The sequence below is a fragment of the Phyllobates terribilis genome, unplaced genomic scaffold (genome assembly GCF_046119375.1).
Source record: "Phyllobates terribilis strain yellow unplaced genomic scaffold, ASM4611937v1 Scaffold_8__6_contigs__length_399053987, whole genome shotgun sequence".
In the NCBI taxonomy this organism is placed as follows: Eukaryota; Metazoa; Chordata; class Amphibia; order Anura; family Dendrobatidae; genus Phyllobates; species Phyllobates terribilis.
The window spans coordinates 180366974-180390367 of NW_027362768.1; the positions used below are offsets into that span (position 1 = coordinate 180366974).

Consider the following 23394-nt stretch of genomic DNA (forward strand, 5'->3'; position numbering starts at 1 on the left):
AACTACAACTCCCAGCAGGACAACACGACCGATCACTGACCGCAGAGATGGATTCTGCTTTCTAGTCAGGAGGGGGCGTGGTCAAGGCGGTGCGCGAGAAGCGCTAGGAGGAGTGGTTTGTGTAGAGAGCCGTGCAGTGCGCAGGCGCGCCCGGTGCATTGTGGGACAGTGCGGCCCAGTCAGCTCCTTGTCGTAGTTTTAATGGCGGCGGTTCCGTTGTCGTCGCTGTGACCGGCCGCGCTCCCGCCATTCCCGTCGGGGACTCCGCCACACTCGTCCTCAGATTACTAATCCTGTGTGTTACTCTTGTTTTTTTTTTGTTTCCGTATTTAATGTGTTAAAGCAGGAGGCTCGGAAAATGGCTTCTAGCACAGACGTGATCCAGGTGACGAACGTGTCTCCCAGCACCAGCACCGAGCAGATGAAAACCCTCTTCGGGTTCTTGGGCAAAATCGACGACTTGAGACTCTTCCCGCCAGAGTAAGTGACCGGAGGAGGCGGCGGAGAGGGGAGGAGATGGCGGGGCAAGATGGCGGCGGCGGGCGGCGACCACCTCAGCATCGAGCACCTGCTGCCGCCTCTAGGCCCTTTGGTTTTGCTCCTTTTTTTTAAGCAGATTATTTTTTCCCTGCAAATGTTAATAATTAAATTCTTTTCTGACCTCAGGGACCACAATATCCTGAGAAAGAAGGGGAAGCAGGAGGGGTCTGACCTCAGGGACCCCCAATATCCTGAGAAAGAAGGGGAAGCAGGAGGGGTCTGACCTCAGGGACCCCCAATATCCTGAGAAAGAAGGGGAAGCAGGAGGGGTCTGACCTCAGGGACCCCCAATATCCTGAGAAAGAAGGGGAAGCAGGAGGGGTCTGACCTCAGGGACCCCCAATATCCTGAGAAAGAAGGGGATGCAGGAGGGGGGTCTGACCTCAAGGACCACCAATATCCTGTGAAAGGAGGGGTCTGACCTCAGGGGACCACAATATCCTGAGAAAGAAGGGGATGCAGGAGGGGTCTGACCTCAGGGGACCACAATATCCTGAGAAAGAAGGGGATGCAGGAGGGGTCTGACCTCAGGGACCCCCAATATCCTGAGAAAGAAGGGGATGCAGGAGGGGTCTGACCTCAGGGACCCCCAATATCCTGAGAAAGAAGGGGATGCAGGAGGGGGGTCTGACCTCAAGGACCACCAATATCCTGTGAAAGGAGGGGTCTGACCTCAGGGGACCACAATATCCTGAGAAAGAAGGGGATGCAGGAGGGGTCTGACCTCAGGGGACCACAATATCCTGAGAAAGAAGGGGATGCAGGAGGGGTCTGACCTCAGGGACCCCCAATATCCTGAGAAAGAAGGGGATGCAGGAGGGGTCTGACCTCAGGGACCCCCAATATCCTGAGAAAGAAGGGGATGCAGGAGGGGGGTCTGACCTCAAGGACCACCAATATCCTGTGAAAGGAGGGGTCTGACCTCAGGGGACCACAATATCCTGAGAAAGAAGGGGATGCAGGAGGGGTCTGACCTCAGGGACCCCCAATATCCTGAGAAAGAAGGGGATGCAGGAGGGGTCTGACCTCAGGGACCCCCAATATCCTGAGAAAGAAGGGGAAGCAGTAGGGGTCTGACCTCAGGGACCACCAATATCCTGAGAAAGAAGGGGATGCAGGAGGGGTCTGACCTCAGGGACCCCCAATATCCTGAGAAAGAAGGGGAAGCAGTAGGGGTCTGACCTCAGGGACCACCAATATCCTGAGAAAGAAGGGGATGCAGGAGGGGTCTGACCTCAGGGACCACCAATATCCTGAGAAAGAAGGGGATGCAGGAGGGGTCTGACCTCAGGGACCACAATATCCTGAGAAAGAAGGGGATGCAGGAGGGGTCTGACCTCAGGGACCACAATATCCTGAGAAAGAAGGGGATGCAGGAGAGGGGTCTGACCTCAAGGACCACCAATATCCTGCGAAAGGAGGGGTCTGACCTCAGGGCACCACAATATCCTGAGAAAGAAGGGGATGCAGGAGGGGTCTGACCTCAGGGACCCCCAATATCCTGAGAAAGAAGGGGATGCAGGAGGGGTCTGACCTCAGGGACCCCCAATATCCTGAGAAAGAAGGGGATGCAGGAGGGATCTGACCTCAGGGACCACCAGTATCCCGAGAAAGAAGAGGATGCAGGAGGGGTCTGACCTCAGGGACCACCAATATCCTGAGAAAGAAGGGGATGCAGGAGGGGGGCTGACCTCGGGGACCACCAATATCCTGAGAAAGAAGGGGATGCAGGAGGGGGGCTGACCTCAGGGACCACCAATATCCTGAGAAAGAAGGGGATGCAGGAGGGGGGCTGACCTCAGGGACCACCAATATCCTGAGAAAGAAGGGGATGCAGGAGGGGGGCTGACCTCAGGGACCACCAATATCCTGAGAAAGAAGGGGATGCAGGAGGGGGGCTGACCTCAGGGACCACCAATATCCTGAGAAAGAAGGGGATGCAGGAGGGGGGCTGACCTCAGGGACCACCAATATCCTGAGAAAGAAGGGGATGCAGGAGGGGGGCTGACCTCTGGGACCATCACTGATTTCAAAGTCGTCGTCCCCCATATACATTAGACTAACTTTGGCCAAACCCACTGATATTGACAGATTCTGCCGGCAGCCTGAGTACTGGGCGAGATAAGGATCCGTCATGGCTGGTTTTGGACTGTAGATCCTTTTGTTCCATAAGCCATTATCTGTAACTTCTACCTCAGAGCACAGGAGCGTTGGGTGAGACCGGTGGCAGCGGTAGCATCGGGAGGGCGCATTTAGCTGGTTTAGTTCTTGTAAACAGAGCACCAGATGAAGAGGCTGCAGCTCTACACAGCTCTGTGCCTCCTTCATTCTCAGGATAGTGGTCCCCAAGGGCAGACCCCCTCCTGTGCCACTTAATCCAAAGAATAGGTGGTTCCAAAGGTTGGACCCCCACCTGTCTCCCCCAGATAGTGGTGGTCCCCTAGGTTTGTATCCCTTGTGATGATTTGTCAGCAGACGTTATTTTGTTAACTTGTGGCTGCAGGGAGATGACTTACACCACGTCTGGGGTCCTCCGCTGTGTCCGGTGGTGGTCCCATCAGGCGGTGCTGAGTTTCAAATGTGGCGGGCGTTTTTCTACCTGGAGCAAAGCATTTAAGGCCCCTGTGTATAAAGCAGAACGTGATACAGCGATGGCACCATTTTATTATACATGGTTTATTACTAGTTATTCGCTATTTATGGATTCCTTACCGACTCAATCAGTGATTGCTCATCTCCCGAACAATCTGGTCCTTATTCCTTCTCACATCCACTGTCGGGATAGAATCAGATGCCCCCATATTAGAGGGGCTTGACTCTCACCGTTTCCTCTGTATTGCTGCCTTTGTCGGCTGGTCTCCCCTTATGTGGCTGCAACGGTCATGTGCACTTGACCTAGAAGAGAAAGCATGGAGACTGTTTTTGGCTTGACTGGCTCATGACTTCTGCAGCCACCTGACTGCTCTTGCTGGGAGAGGAAGCAAAGACCGGTGCGGGACACAGGTGGCCGTGTGGCGCAATAGCGTGGTCCTGTACGTGATCCCTCCATGGGATTATTTTTAAAATCGGAGATAAAAATTATAATGTATGAACTGATGCAAACTGTGAGGAGACAAGCAATGGTTAATGAGATCACTTAGTCCATGTTCAGTTTGCATAATGTCGGCAGCACGTCGTGTGCACGGAGAGAAGTGCTGACGACAGCAGGGCTGTGGAGTTGGTGACCAATTTGGTGGAATCTGTCTAAAATGGTCCAACTCCTAAAATATACAACAAATTGGTACTGTAGTTCAATGCATTATGTGCTGTAAATGTTTGCATAAGAATTTGGGAAAGTTATGAAATGTCCTATAAATGTCCGTTCTATTCCTGATCTAAGGATCTCGGCTTTTTGTTGAGATGAATCTGTGCTGCACTTTATGTACACGCTCAGTAATGAGGCTGGGCTGTGGAGTCGGGAGTCAGGGAAATTGAGGAGTCGGTGGTTTGGCTTACCGACTCCACAGCCCTGGACGGCCGTGATTATTAGACCGCACAAAAGGTGAAATTGGCCAAAGAGCAAATTTGCTTGGACTTGTGTCACCGTGGCGTGAGAGGCCCCTGCCGCAGAGATAGGCCTCTGCACCTTGTAGTATAATAAGTTGGGCTTCTCAAATATGTTGAATTATAACACGGACCAGAAATTAGAAAATTGGTTCTTTTGTTTTGTGTAAGAAAAAAAAAAAACCTGAATTTGGTTTATGGGTGAAGTCAATGAAGATTTGCGGCAAGGCCTCAGTTCTGCACAGATCGTTTTTTCCTTTATGGTCAGGGTTTTACTCTCCTCTGCTTTAACTCTTGAGAGTACCCCTTTAAAGGATTAAAGTTATCCCCTAGGAAATAACACTCCATTCGCTGGGGCTCCCAGTGATCTGATGAGCTCCCGAGTGATGGAGCGGAGGTTTATTGTGTGCCGCTACATTGAATCTAATGGGAGGACCGAAGAGGCGGCCTTCCAGCTTCACAGCAGCGCTTACAAGCTGTATAGCAAACAGATCGCAAGCACATGCTCCTTGTCTAGGAAACCAACCACTTAAGTGGCTGGTAACCAAGGCAACAAGTAGTACAGAAAGGATTTTTACTAATACTTAAATTGCAAAGTTGCTTGCTTTTACAAGCTGTTTGCAATTTTAACCATGAATGGACATGAGACTACCCCCTTTTTTTAAAGAAGAATAAAAAAACCTCATGAAAAATAATACAATTTCTATACAACAATGAAACTTTAATAAATGTCAGCCTCAGAACATTAAATTACATGTACTTTGTGCTATCATGACCTAACAAGGTGTACAATAAATATAGTATTTATAATGTTTCCTTGAATAAAATCTGCAGCGGGACAGCTGGGTCAAACCAAAATTAGGAATCCTATGTTCTCCTCAGATTCGAGAGAGCAATCAAACAGTTCTGGTCTGAAACGGGTTAATCCCGGACAATCTTGGTGATGGTGATTGTTATGTAATTGCAGTGATGTGTAAATGTAGGAAGGCAGTGATGTGTGTGCTCCTGCACGCTGGGCCTGAACCTGCTGTAGTATGAGCCAAGGTACACGGTGTTACAGAGCGGAGGGCGGCCGTGCCAGTCAGGACGTGTGTGCCAGCAATGCTCCCGCCCTCTGTTCACCGGTGCCAGACCTCGTTTTATATTGAGAAAGCTTTCTTCAGATCCCGGGCTGACTCCTTGCCCTGTATATAGTGTACGCATCTCCCGAAGTGGATCGTCAGATTGTTGAGCTTTTTCTTCTCACAGGTTTGTTCATACTGGTGGAAAAGCTGCAGTCTTTCCACCCTAGATTTGCATTGCATACATGTGTAGGAGGTGAAAGCATTTTGCAAAGGATCTCCCACTTCCACAACACGGCAGATTTACAATAGCTATCTCGCTTGCTTTTCGGCAGTGTAAGCTTGGAGCAGACAGTCCTTAGAATTCTCCACGTTTATTGCATCGGCTCACGCTGTGATAAATTTGGTGCAATTTTTTATGTCGTCTTGATTAAAAGTTGAACCAACAAACGTTCTGTTGCATAGAATCTCCTATCAATCCACACCACCTTTGTTGAGCGAGTTGGAAAAAGCGTTCAACTCAAAGCAAATGTGGTTCAAGACGTGTAAGACGGTGTCAGTTTGTGGATGTGATGCAATCGTTGCTTTCTATGAATGTGTCCCGTCCACCCGTCATCACTCCGGAGGGCTGTTTCTCCTTGTGTCTTAGCGTAAGATAGAAATCTGTGCTGGAAGGTGAGTAACGTGCCACGTGTTCCCCTGTAATTGGGGCGGATGCCTCGCTTGTTACATACATAGTACTTTTCACCTCCCGTGTCGCACTGCTGTGATCATACATTCACCTTGGTTTTTCCTTTTCCTTTTTTTAGTGATTCTCCTTTGCCTGTAACATCTCGTGTCTGTTTTGTAAAGTTCCATGATCCAGACTCTGCCGTGGTCGCTCAGCATCTGACCAACACGGTGTTCGTGGACCGAGCGCTGATCGTCGTGCCCTACGCAGAAGGTTTGTACCCCACTTGCTTATTCACATTGCCACACGAGGAGAGGTAGAGGGCGTCTCGTAGGCTCTGAGTGAGCGCAGTCTGCATGCTTTCAGCCTCAGTGTTTTACTGCTGATCCCTGGTACACTACGAGCCTTCCCTTACATCTGTCTCTGCAGGAGTCCTGGTCTGACTTGCAAAGCCCATTAGTCAAATTCTAGATAATTTAACGCTATTTTTGCTGTACATGCGCCGCCTGCAATGACGATAAGCGGATGAGGAGGGTGTACCACGGATCAGCCGTGGTTTATTTTGTAAGTCTGTGACTTTTCCCGGTGCAGAATGGGCATTCAGGGCGTTTACTTCTCCTCTCTCCCTTTCAAGTTTTGCATCCTTCTATGCCTCACAGTATTTGCCATATAATAAACTCTCTTCTCTGTTATTTGTGTGTGTGATTTTTGTAGTGGAGAAGGCAATTGCAAAGCCCTTCCTGATGGCAGAAAAAACTGGGTCCTCTTCTGCTTCAGGGGATTGTAGACATAAACTAGACGCCAGCAAGCACTCGCGTCCCCAAGTGTTTTTCACGGTGTAACTACTGGTTACTGACGTGCTCTTTCTTTACACCTACATGTATGGCTTTATCTGTTGTTTTTTCTTGTGTTTTTTTTTTTTTTTTTTTTTTCTTTCTTTCTTTCTTTCCTTTTGGGCATGTTAGTTTTAGATGCTTTTCTTTATATCTTACATGATTTTGGGGGAATTGTTCTCCACTGACTTATCCAGTTTTCCTTGCAGCCATATTGATCAGATGGATAATTGCCTGAATAGGTATCACTGTTATTATATGGACACTTATCCTATAACTTGTGATTTGTTATCTCATTACATGATGTGTGTTTACGGGTGAGGGGAAAGTACATGCCGGTCTATGGATGAAGTCCTTGTGGTGGAGATGCCTGGGGTCTGCTGTTGCGGACCAGTTTTTGAGCACTATCTCATTCGCACAGTCGTATTTATGGCTCGGTCATTGTGGACTTACAGATAAATGCAGCTTTGTGAATGAGTGGTGGGTGCTGCCTGTACGCAGATAACGGACTTCATGCAAACTACTAATCTAATGGGGAACACATGTGCCAGACCCTCCGTATGACACCTACTCCATAATACTTGTATACTGCATATAACAAGGGAAGGTTCACATATCCAGATTAGGCCTCATTCAGACGGCTGACATTTTTTTACATATGGATAACTTACAAAGCTTCTTGTGTGTACATATACTTTGCAATGGTCATTGCACATGGGTAATTTACTGATGCAATCCATGTACTGTCCATGGTTTTCAGACCCATAGACTTGTGTGGGTCATTTTGATCCATGACTCCAAATTAAAGCAGACCCTTTCCGCAAGGAAAACACGGACATGTGAAATGCACCGTAGACTTTAGTGGGTGCATGTTTTATCCATGAAACGCACGGCTAGGGCACGTATGTGGGAAAATGGACGTCTGAATGAAGCCTGGATCTTGGGGAAACGAGCTGTCACGGGACCCACGGTCCGGCCTGGAGTTGTGACCCTTACTGCAGATAAGAAGGTACAGTTACAAAACCATGTGCACCTTATTTAAGGCTACGGCCCGTTGGCGCACGATTTTGTTTCACAGTTGTGCGTTCTGTGACCTGCTCACGTCTTGGCAGAGGTTTGGTCTCACAGACACCGCACTGTCCAGCTCTTCCCTAAGGCTGCGTTTACGTACTCCACAACCCAATGAGACCGTCGCTCGGCACCACGTGATCCTGGCCCACGTCTTGGCGTTATCGTGCCCGTCACAGGTCTACAATACTTATAAGGGATGCTCAAGTTTAGATAAACTCGATCGTTTGCTAAAAATCCAACATTTTCTAATCGAGAAGTGGGGGTGGGGAGGGGGGACCTTGATCGGTTCCTCTTTACAGCAGGTTGAAACCTATAGGGCCGTGCTGTGCGGTTTGGGTATGCTGACATATGGGGTTGTGACTGTGACCCCACAGCTGCTGTTAGAGTAAGGTCGTCCAGAATATCACGCGGGTGGTGCCGCTCCAGCTCGTGGCATTTACAGCCCTCACTGTGTCCTATTTCCACTGTGAAGCTAAATGTATTCTGTGGCTGTAGGAAAAAAGAAATATTTAATGCCGTTAGCTGCACATTTTAGGTTTAGACTTATTGTGAAACTCTTGTGGTTTCCATCAGTTTGAGGCTGCGTGCCCACTATGTGTTTTTCAAGCATTTTTGCTGCGGAATTTCCCGCAGCGAAAACGCTTAAACGCTTGGTATTCCGTGCCCCATGGTCCCCAATGATAATCCGCATGTACTGTGCACATGCTGCGGAAAGTTCCGATTTTCATTGCGGAAAAATACGCAGCATGTCCATTAATTTTGCGGACACGCAGCGTAATTGCCGCCATTGACTTGAATTGAAACGCATATTATCTGTGTGAGCACATCTGCACATACGGATATTATGCGATTCTGTGCGCGGATGGTACTCGGGTCTGGAGGAGAGGAGACTCTCGTCAAGACTCTGGTACCATAGAACCTGTTAAAAAAAGAATTTAAAATAAAAAATAAAGATTATACTTGCCTTCCAATTGCCCCGGTGTTTTCTCCGCTCCGTCTGGTCTATTGTATGGGTCGCGGTGGTGTGAAAGGACCTGCCATGGCGTCATTTAGTCATGTGACAGGTCATGCGACCGCCAACGTCATCGCAGGTCCTTTTACACCACCGCGACACATACAACAGACCGGACGCAGCGGAGAAAACACCGGGGGCCATTGGAAGGTAAGTATTATTTTTATTTTTTACCATTTTTTTTTTTTTTTTTTAACTATTAACTTGGTCACACTATATATGCCGGTTGCATGGATTTATATAGTGTGACCAAGTTGTCAAGCACTTTCCAAGTGATGCTAAAATCGCTTTGAAAAGCGCTTGATAACCCTCATGCAGAAATGCATGCAAAAACGCTTGACAAACGCTTCTACCTGGCGGGAAAAACGCATGTACAATCCGCATGCGTTTTTCCTGCCAGGGAGAAGCGGAACAAATCTGCAGCATTTCTGCATTGTGGGCACATAGCCTTACACAACTTGTACCAGTGGGTTTCCCTTCATCATCAGTAATCCCTGACCACAATCCTGACATCCATGTACGTGAAGCTTCCCCCTACGCCGGCCCTTCACATTTATGTCTCAGAAGTCCCTAATTATTGTTCTGTCCGTACCCCCCACCTGTAGCCTCCTGCCAGGCAATACCATGTCTGCTGTTGATGCTCTTGGCTCGGCACTTTAGTATCATTTTCCCTAAAATTCAGATGCGATAAGACATTATTATTATTATTATTATTATTATTATTATTATTATTAGCAGCCGAGGCGTATCCAGTCCTGACTTCTCTAAAGAGGTTGACACAAGCCGAGTAAATGCTTTGTACCTGTAGTGATAAGACCGGAGGGGTAAAGGGACCTCCATGATTATGGGCCAGATCCATTCACCAGTTCTCTCCTCGTTTGCCGAAATGTCATGTACCCTGGTGTGATGTGAATGACGGACCAGACTCATCCAGATTTGCCCCTCCAGGTGTTTGGGTTACCTGTCCTCTTATTTAAAGGGATTTTCCTGTTGGAGGATTAGCTGTGCACTGAGCACTTGACCACGTGGAGGGAGCACTAAAGTGCTATCATTTGCTTATGATATGAAAGTCAATTTCTCTACCACTAAAACACTAAATTATCTACTATCGGTATGACACTTATAGGGGCTAAATCCCCTATGTAAATGTTTTGGTGGTGACACTCCCTTTAAGATTTTGGCGTCTCTAGTGGTCTCCAATCTGTGGCTTTTTGGCATTACTTAAAGGATGGGGAGGGGTTCAAGTAAGAAGCAGCTATGACCTATCCATTGGATAAGTGGTAACGCCTAGATTGGTGGAGGTCCGACCGCTGAGACCCCCATGATCACCAGACTAGAGTGACTGCAGAGGCCGCTCAGCTCACATTCTGTCTGCTGGTGATCTGCGGGGGTCTCTGCACTCTACTCCCACCCCCTGTGGATAGGTGATAGCTGCTTACAGGAGCATGCTGGGAGTTGTAGTGCTGCCACCGGTTGAAGAGCACCAGTGGCGCCGCTCATTCGTCCGGACTACATGCTCTGTCATCGGGTGTGCCGCGTGGCCGGGGAGGGAATGATCGGATTTTGCAGGCGCACTGGTTAATGTTTGTTTCTTTTGTCTGTTTCTTTTTTGTTTCTTTTCATTTCTACATATCCACGCAGTATTTCATGGTTCTAACAAAGCGGCAGTGTAAAAATATAAACCATGACGCATGAAAAAATACCTGGTGAGGGTCCTCATTGCTTTTTCATTTTTTTTTTTAATTTGTATTTTCTTTTTTATTTTTTTAATATATATATAAATTGCGCTTTACAATTGTCCTAACTGGAGAATCCAGTGCATGATCTGTTAGATGCTGTCTCTCCATAAGGGCCTCCTATACTATTTTTATTTCTTATTACTTTATGACCAATTTTGGTTCTATGCCAGACATATGCATGACCGCCCCCCTCCCCGTGAGGTATACCATAGACCTATGCAATGTTTGGTGAGACACCAGAAGACCCCAGGGTCCTCCGACTCCCTCCCCCCCGGCCTCCGTACATCGGCTCTCTGCCGCCCGCGGTGTAATATCTATTTGCTTAAAGTCTACAGCTCGCAGCTTAGGTGGAAGGAACCATGACCTTTATTTAACAGTGGTTTTTCTTTTTTGTTGTTGTGTTTTACAGTTCTTTTCCCTGGTTCAGCCTGAACTATATACCAGGCCCTGCTGAAAATACCACTCAACCGTTTTCTTCTCCAGCTTGTCCAGTTTCTCTTAAGTGCCCTGTACATGTTGTATGTTTAATGCTGACATGCATTTTGTTAAGCCAAGACAATATTACTGGTATTTGCAAATCTCTAGTTACATTTTGGTTTTTCTTTTTGTTTCTTTGATTTACTTTTTGTTTTCTTTCATTGCTTTGCTCACGATCTGATTTATTGTTTTGTTGTTGTTTTTTCTCCTCTTTTTGGGTGGGGGCTTTGAACAGACAAATCCTTTTTTCCTCAGAGTTAGCGTAGCTCTTACTGACAATCCTGGTAATGAGAAAAACAAAATAGCCTTGTTCTCCACAAAGGGAAGGCAACCGTTCTGATGTCTGAACTAAAGATATGTGATTATTAAAGGTCCGGCACCCCCAGCTATCAACTATTACCCAATATACGGAGCAGGAACTGGGTAATGGCCGCACTCAGGTCCTGCAGTTCAGCTCCTATGGAAGTGAATGTAATCTAAACTGCAGTACCAAGAACGACCACTGCTCAGTGGACGGCGCTGTGTAGTTCTGTATCTGCTGGGTGTCAGAGCTGATGTGATCAGTACTGATCCTGATCGCTCTGCTAATATTCCTCGTTGCAAGGACTGTGTGAAATGCGGCGGAAAGGACTGAGTGTTTCTACAGTTCTAAGTTGCATTGAGCTGCAGGCCTTGGATGGTGCTGATTAGAAGCCTGGTGGCAGGGCGGACACTGCAGGCCTTGGATGGTGCTGATTAGAAGCCTGGTGGCAGGGCGGACACATGATTGTCTATACGCCAGTCCTTTTATATTGGCTGCTGGTCTGCATGCATCTATTTCATACAGAGCAGCTTACACATAGATTTCTACACGGACTCCACATGCAGCACCTCCCTGAGCCTCATCCTTCCCAGTATTTTATATATTTTTTTTTTTTTTTTAGCCAGCTCGGTCTCCTGCCATTAGTGCTGAGACACAGTTTGTTTTTTCCAAGTGCACCGGGCCATTAATATGTGCACACTGTCGGTGCATTATTTCCATTAGTTACTGGCAGTGGAGTAGTGTAGTTGATTAGTGATGAGCAGCCCCCACACAGGGGTTAACACGTGAAATATGTTCATATGCCCTGGACCAGTTTGTAGAACATTTTTTGTCCATTTTTTACCACCCCAAGTATTCCCAAATCATCCAAATATGTCTGAAGCCAGATCCTAGTGATGGGGTTAAAGGGGCTTTTTGTGATGACGTGACCCCCTACAATGGAAAGTTTGAGAGGTTGAGCTTTATTGTAGCGACTATTGGAGAGTTACTAAGCTTAGATATGTGCAATGTTTTGGCTGCAGTCCCACCGAGGCTGCAGTCCCACCGAGGCTGCTGCAGTTGAGGACTGTGGGGTCACATCCAGGCTGCTGCAGTTGAGGACTGTGGGGTCACATCCAGACCATGCAATCTCTCGGTAACTTAGAGCTCCGGACACGCTCAGTTTTTTTTCACCCCATTTACATCAAACTAGAGAATAACTTAACTATTTAAGTAGAATATAAAGTGGACCTCCAATATATACAAGCAAAATCCGTTCAGGAGCACAGAGTAAGCTCATTGTTTGCTCTGAATGGCGGCAGGGACCGGCCATAGTCCGTGTGGTCTCCCGTGCAGAAGCAGCGCTGGAAACGGAAACCGTGGACATGGCGCAGGTTGGAACGTGACGCTGTTCAGAGCGGATCTGGATATATATATGTGCGCTGTCACTACTCTGTATAATTGGAGGTGCACGTTAAAAGGTGCCTCCCATCATGTGAAGTGATTATAATCGGTGAGGATGCGACCTCTGCAGCCACCACTGATCCGGAGAATGGAGGGTCATGCAGTTGCCGACTTTAGTTTTTCCTTCACAGCAGCGCTCTAGGCTTTGCTGGGCCCCATTCACCTCAATGAGACTTGTGCGGTTGTTTGCCTGGACCTCTGTCTGCAGAAAAAAACCATGAAGCGGAGGCAGCACGTAACCAGTGATCATTAGTTGTCCTAGAGGTCGCACCCCCCATAAAGTGACGGCTCGTCACCAGCTACCTGCCGTCACTTTACAAGATGGGGAGCGCCATATATCAGAGGCTGGAGAGTCAGTATTGCAGTTCAGCCAGCAGACATGGCCGCCTTCCGCTTGTGGAGTGTCCTTGGCTCTGGTTCACGGTGGCAGATCCCAGATGGCTGCTGCACAGGTAAGGAAAAGGCCCGATATAAAGCTCCCACTCCTCCGCACCTCCTCACAATCTCTCTGTACACCACTCTATGGTAGGTATGCTAAGACAGCTAGTGAACTGTTCCATATGATTAACTCCTAAACCAACCTTTTTTTTTGTCTTGTGTATCTTGATTTTTCTGTGTGCTTTATAGTGAAGCGGCCGACACGAGTCGTTGTTCATTAATCAGAGAGCACACCCCCGGAGAGCCGACTGTGCTTGCTTACGTTTGGTTCATGAATTAAAAATCGAGTACAGGTGATGAAATCTTGGCAGTGTTAACACAAAAAAATAAAATAAAACAAAAAAAAAAAAAAGTAGTGTGTATTGTGCAGTATCTTTATTCTTAATCTAGAATCTCTTAACCTTGTGTAGAGAAAATCTGCAAGTGCAATGATGTCTCTGTAATGGTAGACTATGGCAGTCAGATAAGTGGTGGAGCAGTGGCAGAATATCTGGGTGTTCCTTTTATTTTCTGCATTTTATTATTTTTGTATTTTGTGTGTTTTTTTTTTTTTTCTTTTTTTCTTTGTTTTTTTTTTCTTTTTTTATTATTGTTCTCTGATCCATGTGTCTAATGCAGATGTGGTTTTTCTACAGGAATAATTCCTGATGAGTCTAAAGCCCTGTCACTTGTGGCTCCGGCAAATGCAGTCACAGGTCTGCTTCCTGGCGGAGGACTTCTGCCGACTCCGAACCCCTTGGGTCAGGTGAGTGCGAGATGACAAGTTATGGGATTTATTTGGTGTGTTAGGGTTTTGCTTCCATCTGCAGTATACAGTCATAGCCAAAAGTGTTTGCACCCTTGAAATAGTCCCAGAAAATAATTTGCAATTCTACATGTTTTGTTATACACATGCTTATTTCTGTTGTGTGTATTGGAACAACACAAAATAAACTGAAAAAAAGGAAAATTGGACATAATTTCACACACAACCCCAAAAATGGGCCAGAAAAAAATTGTTGGCACCTTTCCAAAATTGTGAGTAAACAGCTATGTTTCAAGCAAGTGATGCTCGTTCACACTCACCTGTGGCAAGTAACAGTTGTGGGCAATATGAAAATCACATCTGAAACCAGATAAAAAGGGGAGAAGTTGACTTGATCTTTGCATTGTGTGTCTGTGTGTGCCACACTGAGCATGGAGAACAGAAAGAGGAGAGGAGAACAGTCTGAGGACTTGAGAACCAAAATTGTTGAAAAATATCAACAATCTCAAGGTTACAAGTTCATCTCCAGAGATCTTGATGTTCCTTTGTCCACGGAGCACAACATAATCAAGAAGTTTACAACCCATGGCACTGTAGCTAATCTCCCTGGACGAGGACGGCAGAGAAAAATTAATGAAAGGTTGCAACACAGGATAGTCTGGATGGTGGATAAGTCGCCCCAATTATGTTCCAAAGAAATCCAAGCTGTCCTGCAGGCTCAGGAGGCATCAGAACAGTGTGAAGTATCTGTCGATATGTGAATGAAATGAAATGCTATGGTGGGAGACCCAGGAGACCCCCACTTCTGGCACAGACCTTAAAAAGCTAGTTTGCCAAAATGTACATGAGTAAGCCAAACTCCTTCTGGGAAAGCGTCTTGTGGACAGATGCTTTTTGGTAAAGCACATCATTCTACTTTTTACCGAAAACTGAGGCATACAAGGAAATTAACAGTACCTACAGTCAAATATGGTGGAGGGTCACAGATGTTTTGGGGTTGTTTTGCTGCCTCTTGCACTGGGCGTCTTGACTGTATGAAAGGCATCATCAAATCTGAAGATTACCAAAGGATTTTGGGTCGCAGTGTAGAGCCCAGTGTCAGAAAGCTGGGTGTGCGTCCTAGGTCATGGGTCTTCCAGCAGGACAATGACCCCAAACATACTTCAAGAAGCCCCCAGAAATGGATGGAAACCAAGTGCTGGAGAGTTCTGAAGTGGCAGCAATGAGTCCGGATCTAAATCCCATTGATCACCTGTGGAGAGATCTTGCAATTGCTGTTGGGAGAAGACGTCTTCACGTATGAGAGACCTGGAGCAGTTTGTAAGAAGATTCCAAGATCCCAGCTAAGGAGTAAGAAGCTGATGTTATAGGAAGCGATTGATTGCAGTTATTTATTCCAGAGGTCGCAGCCAAATATTAGGTTGAGGGTGACAACATGTTTGGGGATTAGTGTGAAATTATGTCCAATTTTCCTTTTTTTTTCCTGTTGTGTTTTTTTATTTTTTATTTATTTTTTTGTTGTTGTTTTAATGCACATAATGCAGGAAATAACTATGTGTATAACAAAACATTGGGAATTTTCTGGGGGAAATGCTTTTTTTCTGGAACAATTTCAAGTTTACCAACACTTTCGGCCATGAGTGTATGCACAGAAAGGTTCCTGCATCTTCTGCAAAACTACAGCTCCCAGCATGCCCACAGCTATTAGGGTATGTTTGCAGCAGCTGTAGAGCCACAGTATATTTTCTCTTTTATTGTATATTTTATATACTGATTTTTCTGTTTTTCCTAATTCTATGTGGCCCTTAGCTCGGTGCTGTACCGCTCGCTGCTCTGGGAGCTCCTGCGTTGGATCCTACACTTGCAGCCCTTACTCTTCCTGGAGCCAGCCTAAACTCCCAGGTACCAAATAACCATCCACAGTCTATAAAACAATGTTTTCTGTATTTAAAGGAGTTGTCTCATCTTCCTAAATGGGTTCAATTGCAAAATGCTTGTAAAAAAAAAAACAATTTTGCAATTTTCCTTTTATTAAAAAATCCTTTGTTCTCAAAAAGAGAGGGATTTTTAATTCTATTAGGTACATTTCATTGCCTAGGTTACCGGCCACCTCTGCAGACGAGCTTACTGAAGGATTCTCGGTGAGCTCAGTAATGCTGTATAACACACAGGTTATAGAAACCAAGATGGCCCAAATATATGTACGGCCATGTTGTGTGGTAATGTGAGAATTCTTGGGGAATGTGACAGACCTGACCTCCGATGTCTGCTGCTGACAAACAACCGTCCGCTTTATTAACGTGTCGTCTTTTCTCTCCAGTCACTTGCCGCAGACCAGTTATTAAAACTTATGAGCACAGTCGATCCAAAGTAAGTGACCTCCCACTTGTCAGTAATATCCCCCCTAGGTGGCAGGTTTGGACCCCCGGCCGCTGTGACTGATCAGTACATTTGTTTTCTAGACTGAATCACGTGACGGCTGGACTGGTGTCACCAAGTCTGAAATCTGACGCATCTAACAAAGACATCGAAGAAGCCATGAAGAGGGTCCGTGAAGCCCAGTCCTTGATTTCTGCTGCCATTGAGCCCGGTATGTTCCTTGATATTCACATTTTCTTTTTTTCTTGCTCTTTTATTTATTTATTTTTTTTAAAATTTGTATTTTTCACCCGTTTTTTTTTTTTTTTTAAGATAAAAAGGATGACAAATCTAAAAAGCGTTCGCGGTCACGTTCCCATTCCAGGAGAAGGAGAACACCCTCAACCTCCAGACACAGGTGAGAAATGTCCCTATAGTCCTGACAATAGGAATATACTGCTCCAGCTCTATAACAGATCCTTCCTAGCGGATCAGTTTTTCATTTTTTGCATCGTAATTTTTGAGCCTAAAATTATTTTATTGTTTCTCTTTGGCAGCATGGCTGCGTGAGGGCTAGTTTATTTTTCTATTAGTCCAGTGAGAGATCACATACTGCAGTATGACAGCGACGGTCGCCTCCCTGCTATCCTTCCCACTACCGGCAGCCATTGTGTATGGAGCAGGTGCTGCTCGTAAAAATAAAACCAATAAAAAAAAAAAATACATATTTGGTATTGCTGCGTTCAGAAATGTCCAGTCTGTCAAAATATGTTTGGTAAACGATATAGCGAGAAAAAAGGTCAAAACCTCAGAATTATGGGGGTTTTTTTGGTCACCGCAGCTTTGCAATAAAAGGTGATCAAAGCATCGGATCTACCCCGAAATGGTATCCGTAAAAATGTCAGCACAGTGTGCAAAAAATAAGCCCTCACCCAATACCAGATCCCCAAAAGAAGAGAACATTACGGGTCTCGGAAAATGGCAACAAAAGCAAAAACTTTGTTTCATACAAATTTTGGATTATTATTTTTTTTGATCACTTAAAAAATAAACATCTGGGGAATCCTATTGTCAGGTCAGTTTTACTATATAGTGAACATGATAAATAAAAAAAAAAAAATAAAAAAACAATTGTGGAATTGCACTTGTTTTTTTTTTTGCAATTTCACCTCGTGTGGAAATTTTTGTTTCTATTTTCCAGTACACTATACGGTAAAAATCAATGGTGTCGTTCAAAAGTGCAACAAAACAAGTCCTCACATGGCTATAATGATGGGAAAAATAGAAAAGTTATGAGTCTGGAAGAAGGGGAGGAAAAAAAAACACAAAAACTGAAAATTGTCCTGAGATGAAGGGGTTAAAACACGTGCACCCGACATCTCCTCTACATGCAAGTGGATGGCTGCAAGAGGTTAAACCTCCCATTATGCCCATGACACATACTTTTTATCTAATTGCACAAAGAGGAGCGCACGTAATAAATGTTTGGGCCTCCTAAATCCAGACGTGCACGTGTGTCCTGTGCAGTAGAGCAGCATTCAGTGTAGCACGCCGGGTACTCATCGTTATATTGGGGGTGTAGTAAGAAGCTCGCAGCGGACGTGCGCACCCTGAACACGTCTCTACATAACTAGGCTAAGTACAGTCTGTGAATTGCTTTCAGCTCTTTCTGTTTTTCTTTAATAGTTTTTAATTTTTTAATTTTTTTTTTGTCATTTTAGACGTTCAAGAAGCAGGTCAAGAAGAAGATCTCAATCAAAGTCCAGGAGCCGCAGACGATCAAAGAGCCCCAGAAGGAGGCGCTCCCACTCGAGAGAGAGAAGCCGCCGTTCTCGATCTAAATCCAGGTTAGTCATTTACACTTCTCCATTCCCAGAACAATCCACTCACTCATCAATGCCAAAAAAAAAAAAATCTCATCCTGGTTTCACTTTTTTTTTATAGAGAAAAAAAGCGCGAAGAAAAAGAGAAAAAACGATCGAAAACCCCACCGAAGAGCTACAGCACAAGCCGGCGATCCCGAAGCACAAGCAGGTACTGGCGCAGGTCGCTGATACCCCGGGCCGGTCATGTGCCGATCCATCACCATGAAGCCGACCCATCACCATGAAGACGACCCTCTGTTGTGTTCTCTTTAAATCCTCTCCTGTCTTCGGTTCTCATTTGTCTTTCCTTTGCAGGGACAAGAGGCGCAGGAAGAGTCGCAGCGCGTCTCGATCCCCCAAAAAAATGAGATCGCCGAAGAGGAAAGCGTCTCGCTCCCCATCGCCTAGAAGGTATTAGCTGGATAAGTGAAGCGCACTCTTGCTCCTTTAGTTTAAGCGGTATTCCTATCTCAAAGATCATATCCCAATATGTAGTAGGTATAATAATAATAATAATATTAGAAAATCAGAATAACTATACTACATTTCTATGTCGCTTACCCCTTGTGCTGGGCATTGCAGTAGCTTAGGTATCCATAGCTACGACCACTCATAGTGACAGTTAGAAGTTAGTGGTCGTAACCATGGATACCTAAACTGCTGCAATGCCCTGTACATGGGGTAAGCAACTTAGCAAATCAGAAGAACTATACTACATTTCGAATTGGATGTATTTTCTAAAATTATGATTACACCTACTACATATTGGGATAGGATCTTGGCGATGGGAATAAAAGCAGCAGCTCCGACATAACTGTACAGGCTGCAGCTTTTGCTGTAGTTTTGTGATGAACCCCTGACTTGTGTATTAATTTAGACCAGTTTTGTACATTTTCTGTTTAAAGGGGTTCTCCAGGTCCTTTCACTGCTCGTTACCTAGGTTACCAGCCACCTGTACAATCTATTGAATTAGAAATAGAAAACAAAATTCCCTCCATTATTGACAATTTTTGCATAGTTGTGTGTTTTATACAAGGATTGTACCAATGTACCCATGTATGATGATGAGAACACCTTTAGGGACAGAAGCTGTTGGCTGAGCACTAAGGCCCCTTTTGGTTCCAGTATTTCTCGACTATCCTAGGACAGTAATTATTAAACTGAATCTGTCACCCCCCTGGCACTTATTTACCTCTAATTATGGGCATACAGGTAATAGAAATGTAAATCTAATATGAGGCATACAGGTAGGTATAGAGGTCTTGTTGGTGTGAAATTGCTTTTTATTCCATCTGGTTTATGATGTGTTCCCGTCCGGGGGAAGAGGAGAAATCTCGCCTACTGTTTTAATTAAAATATTTCCCCCTTCCCCTGCACGTCGCAGTCCCCTGTGACATGCAGCCGTTGTGTCCAGATCCCACGTCTGCGCACTTCACCTTTTACAGAAGGCGCACTTCTTCCTGCCATCTATGTATCATTGTAGAGCAGAGACCTTCTGCCCAGGCGCCGGCGAGTCACACAAGATCCCTGCTCCCTGTCGTCGTCGTCCTCCTCCTCCTCTCTGGCGGGGGCTTTCGTCGTCGTCGTCCTCCTCTCTGGCGGGGGCTTTCGTCGTCCTCCTCCTCCTCTCTGGCGGGGGCTTTCGTCGTCCTCCTCCTCCTCTCTGGCGGGGGCTTTCGTCGTCCTCCTCCTCCTCTCTGGCGGGGGCTTTCGTCGTCGTCCTCCTCCTCCTCTCTGGCGGGGGCTTTCGTCGTCGTCCTCCTCCTCCTCTCTGGTGGGGGCTTTCGTCGTCGTCGTCCTCCTCCTCCTCTCTGGCGGGGGCTTTCGTCGTCGTCGTCCTCCTCCTCCTCCTCTCTGGCGGGGGCTTTCATCATCGTCCTCCTCTCTGGCGGGGGCTGTCGTCGTCGTCCTCCTCCTCTCTGGCGGGGGCTGTCGTCGTCCTCCTCCTCCTCTCTGGCGGGGGCTGTCGTCGTCCTCCTCCTCCTCCTCCTCTCTGGCGGGGGCTGTCGTCGTCCTCCTCCTCCTCCTCCTCTCTGGCGGGGGCTTTCGTCGTCGTCCTTTTCCTCCTCCTCTCTGGCGGGGGCTTTCGTCGTCGTCCTTTTCCTCCTCCTCTCTGGCGGGGGCTTTCGTCGTCGTCCTTTTCCTCCTCCTCTCTGGCGGGGGCTTTCGTCGTCGTCCTTTTCCTCCTCCTCTCTGGCGGGGGCTTTCGTCGTCGTCCTTTTCCTCCTCCTCTCTGGCGGGGGCTTTCGTCGTCGTCCTTTTCCTCCTCCTCTCTGGCGGGGGCTTTCGTCGTCGTCCTTTTCCTCCTCCTCTCTGGCGGGGGCTTTCGTCGTCCTTTTCCTCCTCCTCTCTGGCGGGGGCTTTCGTCGTCCTCCTCCTCAGTCGTCCTCCTCTCTGGCGGGTGCTTTCGTCGTCCTCCTCCTCAGTCGTCCTCCTCTCTGGCGGGGGCTTTCGTCGTCCTCCTCCTCAGTCGTCCTCCTCTCTGGCGGGGGCTTTCGTCGTCCTCCTCCTCAGTCGTCCTCCTCTCTGGCGGGGGCTTTCGTCGTCCTCCTCCTCAGTCGTCCTCCTCTCTGGCGGGGGCTTTCGTCGTCCTCCTCCTCAGTCGTCCTCCTCTCTGGCGGGGGCTTTCGTCGTCCTCCTCCTCAGTCGTCCTCCTCTCTGGCGGGGGCTTTCGTCGTCCTCCTCCTCCGTCGTCCTCCTCCTCCCCGGCGGGGGCTTTTGTCTGTCGTCTTCCTCACCTGTATGCCCATATTAGAGGTCAGATAAGTCCCAGGGGGGTGACAGATTCTCTTTAAAGTCTCCAAATCGAGGAATATGTGAGATGGTGGGTGCTTCTGTCGTCCTCCTCTCTGGTGGGGCCTGTCGTTGTCCTCCTCCTCTCTGGCGGGAGCTTCTGTCTCTTTCATGTAAACCCCTTTTGACAGTATGATACCTAAAGTAACATCTTGTATCTGTTGTCTTTGCACTGACTGGTAACTTTTGCATTCTAGACATAAAAAAGAAAAGAAGAAGGATAAAGACCGAGAGAAGAGCAGAGACGAAAGGGAGAGATCTTCCAGCAAGAAGAAGAAAAGCAAAGACAAGGAGAAAGAACGAAGATCAGAAAGCGAGAAAGACGTGAAGGTAAGCTTCCTGACTTCCTCGCCGCCCGCGTGGTGTCGCCCTCCGGTCTCTGACCACACGCTTTACCTCGCCACTTCTTTCTCTGCACAGCAGGTGACGCGAGACTACGACGAGGAGGAGCAGGGATACGACAGTGACAAAGACAAGAGGGAAGAATATATGGTGACCGAAGCCAGCCCCCCGCTGGAGAACGAGGACGTAGTAGAGAGGTCGATTGCGGAATTGGTAAAGGACTCCAAAGTGAACGGCGACGACCATCACGAGGAAGACATGGATATGAGCGATTGAGATTCCCCTCCCCCATCCCGCTCTACTATGTGATTTTCATTTTTTATTTAAGGTTTGGTCGTCTGCAGCACAGAGCTTATTGGTGAATGTAAAACTACAGAAGTCATTAGATTTGTACCGGAGGGTTTGTCTGACAGTGAATATAACCAGTCGTGTGGTTTTAAAGAAAAACTGTAAAAAAAAAAAAAAAAAAAAAATGAAATAAATAATCCCCCAATTATTTAATGTGACGCAACTTAACAAATACATTGCATGCGTCTCCCACCTCGCATGTGTTGTATCTTCTGCTATTTAGATGCCCAGTTTCCTCGTGTGCTAGACCCCAAGTAGTTCACAGTATCCAGAGCCATGGCCGCCCTCCACTAATGGTGGTCCGCGCGATCAGCGGGGAAAGTCACAGGTTTCAAAACGCTTCCTCCTAACGTAGGTCGATTGCTCCCCGTCGTACTGCGCCACACTGTGCGCTTCCTTCATGTTTTCATTAATAGGTCGCTACCTTTTTCTTAAGACTATGATGATCGGTTATAGGGGTTTCCCAGCATACACTTTGTCGTCATCTTGAGTGCATGCGCTCTACAGTATTGGTTGGGTTAACGGCGATGCGGACAGTGGCTGGCAGAGATATGGCTGCCCGTGGCCTGTCGGACAGTGCCGGGCAGAGATATGGCCGCCCGTGGCCTGTCGGACAGTGCCTGGCAGAGATGTGGCCGCCCGTGGCCTGTCGGACAGTGCCTGGCAGAGATGTGGCCGCCCGTGGCCTGTCGGACAGTGCCTGGCAGAGATATGGCCGCCCGTGGCCTGTCGGACAGTGCCTGGCAGAGATGTGGCCGCCCGTGGCCTGTCGGACAGTGCCTGGCAGAGATATGGCCGCCCGTGGCCTGTCGCTGAGCTGCGGCCGTGTGTAATCTACTGTGGATAGTTCCCAGCAGTCCGCCCCACCGAGGACACGTACACTTCATATGCCAATAGTCTGCGATGGGAAAACCCTCTACTGATCCAGCTCGGCTTTTACCTTCAGATGATGATTTCCATTAGGGCAGCATTCACTGGCTGTTGCAAAACCACAACTCCCAGCAGCCATAGGCTGTCAGGACACGCTGAGGAGTGTAGTTTCCATACTCAGTAATGGGAGTTTTTCGGTCGCATTGTGTTTTCTACAATGTTCACAAGAATTAGTTTTTGCTTTTTGTAAATGAGTGGAGAGATATCTGTGCATTTTAGTTGGATGTTGATGCTCTTTCTGGGTTTTTCTTTCTTCCACCCTACCTATATATATTTTTTTGTGCCCTTCTCCTTTTCCCCAGTGCTGTGAGTCCATTATATTATACGCTGAGTAGTTGGTGCATTTTATTTTCCGCCGAGGCTTCACTTTGGTTCATTATCAGTAACAGTTGTAGGCTCCAATCTGTGCCATCTCCATGTACAGTTCATAAAATTTTGTTTTATGAGAAACTTTGATAATAAAATATATAAAAGGAAGTTGTTGTCTCTGATGATCCCTGATCCGTTCAGACCGGAAGGATAGGTTCTTTCTTCAGGTGAAGATTTACTGTTCAGACCAAATGCGGGGCGCCGCGCGCGCGCTCTCTCCCTCCGGCGGGGTGCCGCGCTCTCGCTCTCTCTCTGGCGGGGCGCCGCGCTCTCTCTCTCTCTGGCGGGGCGCCGCGCGCTCTCTCTCTCTCTGGCGGGGCGCCGCGCGCTCTCTCTCTCTCTCTGGCGGGGCGCCGCGCGCTCTCTCTCTCTCTCTGGCGGGGCGCCGCGCGCTCTCTCTCTCTCTCTGGCGGGGCGCCGCGCGCTCTCTCTCTCTCTCTCTGGCGGGGCGCCGCGCGCTCTCTCTCTCTCTCTCTGGCGGGGCGCCGCGCGCTCTCTCTCTCTCTCTCTGGCGGG

The 23394-nt window shown here is 47.4% G+C and overlaps 1 protein-coding gene across 1 annotated transcript; it reads left to right on the top strand.

Moving 5' to 3' along the window:
• Window positions 1–138: 138 nt before the first annotated feature.
• On the top strand, window positions 139–22982 carry SRSF11 (serine and arginine rich splicing factor 11). Its single transcript, XM_073643885.1, has 12 exons — window positions 139–480; window positions 5954–6087; window positions 13764–13873; window positions 15683–15775; window positions 16194–16243; window positions 16336–16463; window positions 16565–16649; window positions 17953–18078; window positions 18176–18265; window positions 18412–18507; window positions 21087–21219; window positions 21310–22982. The coding sequence occupies exons 1-12, from the start codon at window positions 359–361 to the stop codon at window positions 21505–21507; spliced, it is 1365 nt and encodes a 454-aa protein (XP_073499986.1). The 5' UTR covers window positions 139–358; the 3' UTR covers window positions 21508–22982.
• The last annotated feature ends 412 nt before the right edge of the window (window positions 22983–23394 follow it).

What these genes read in the sequence shown, in the direction of transcription:
- SRSF11 (XM_073643885.1), top strand. Translation starts at nt 359, where the DNA reads ATGGCTTCTAGCACAGACGTGATCCAGGTGACGAACGTGTCTCCCAGC. An exon ending in CGATCCCGAAGCACAAGCAG is followed by an intron (nt 18,266 to 18,411) that starts GTACTGGCGCAG and finishes TTTCCTTTGCAG; the next exon opens with GGACAAGAGGCGCAGGAAGA. An exon ending in AAAGCGAGAAAGACGTGAAG is followed by an intron (nt 21,220 to 21,309) that starts GTAAGCTTCCTG and finishes TTCTCTGCACAG; the next exon opens with CAGGTGACGCGAGACTACGA.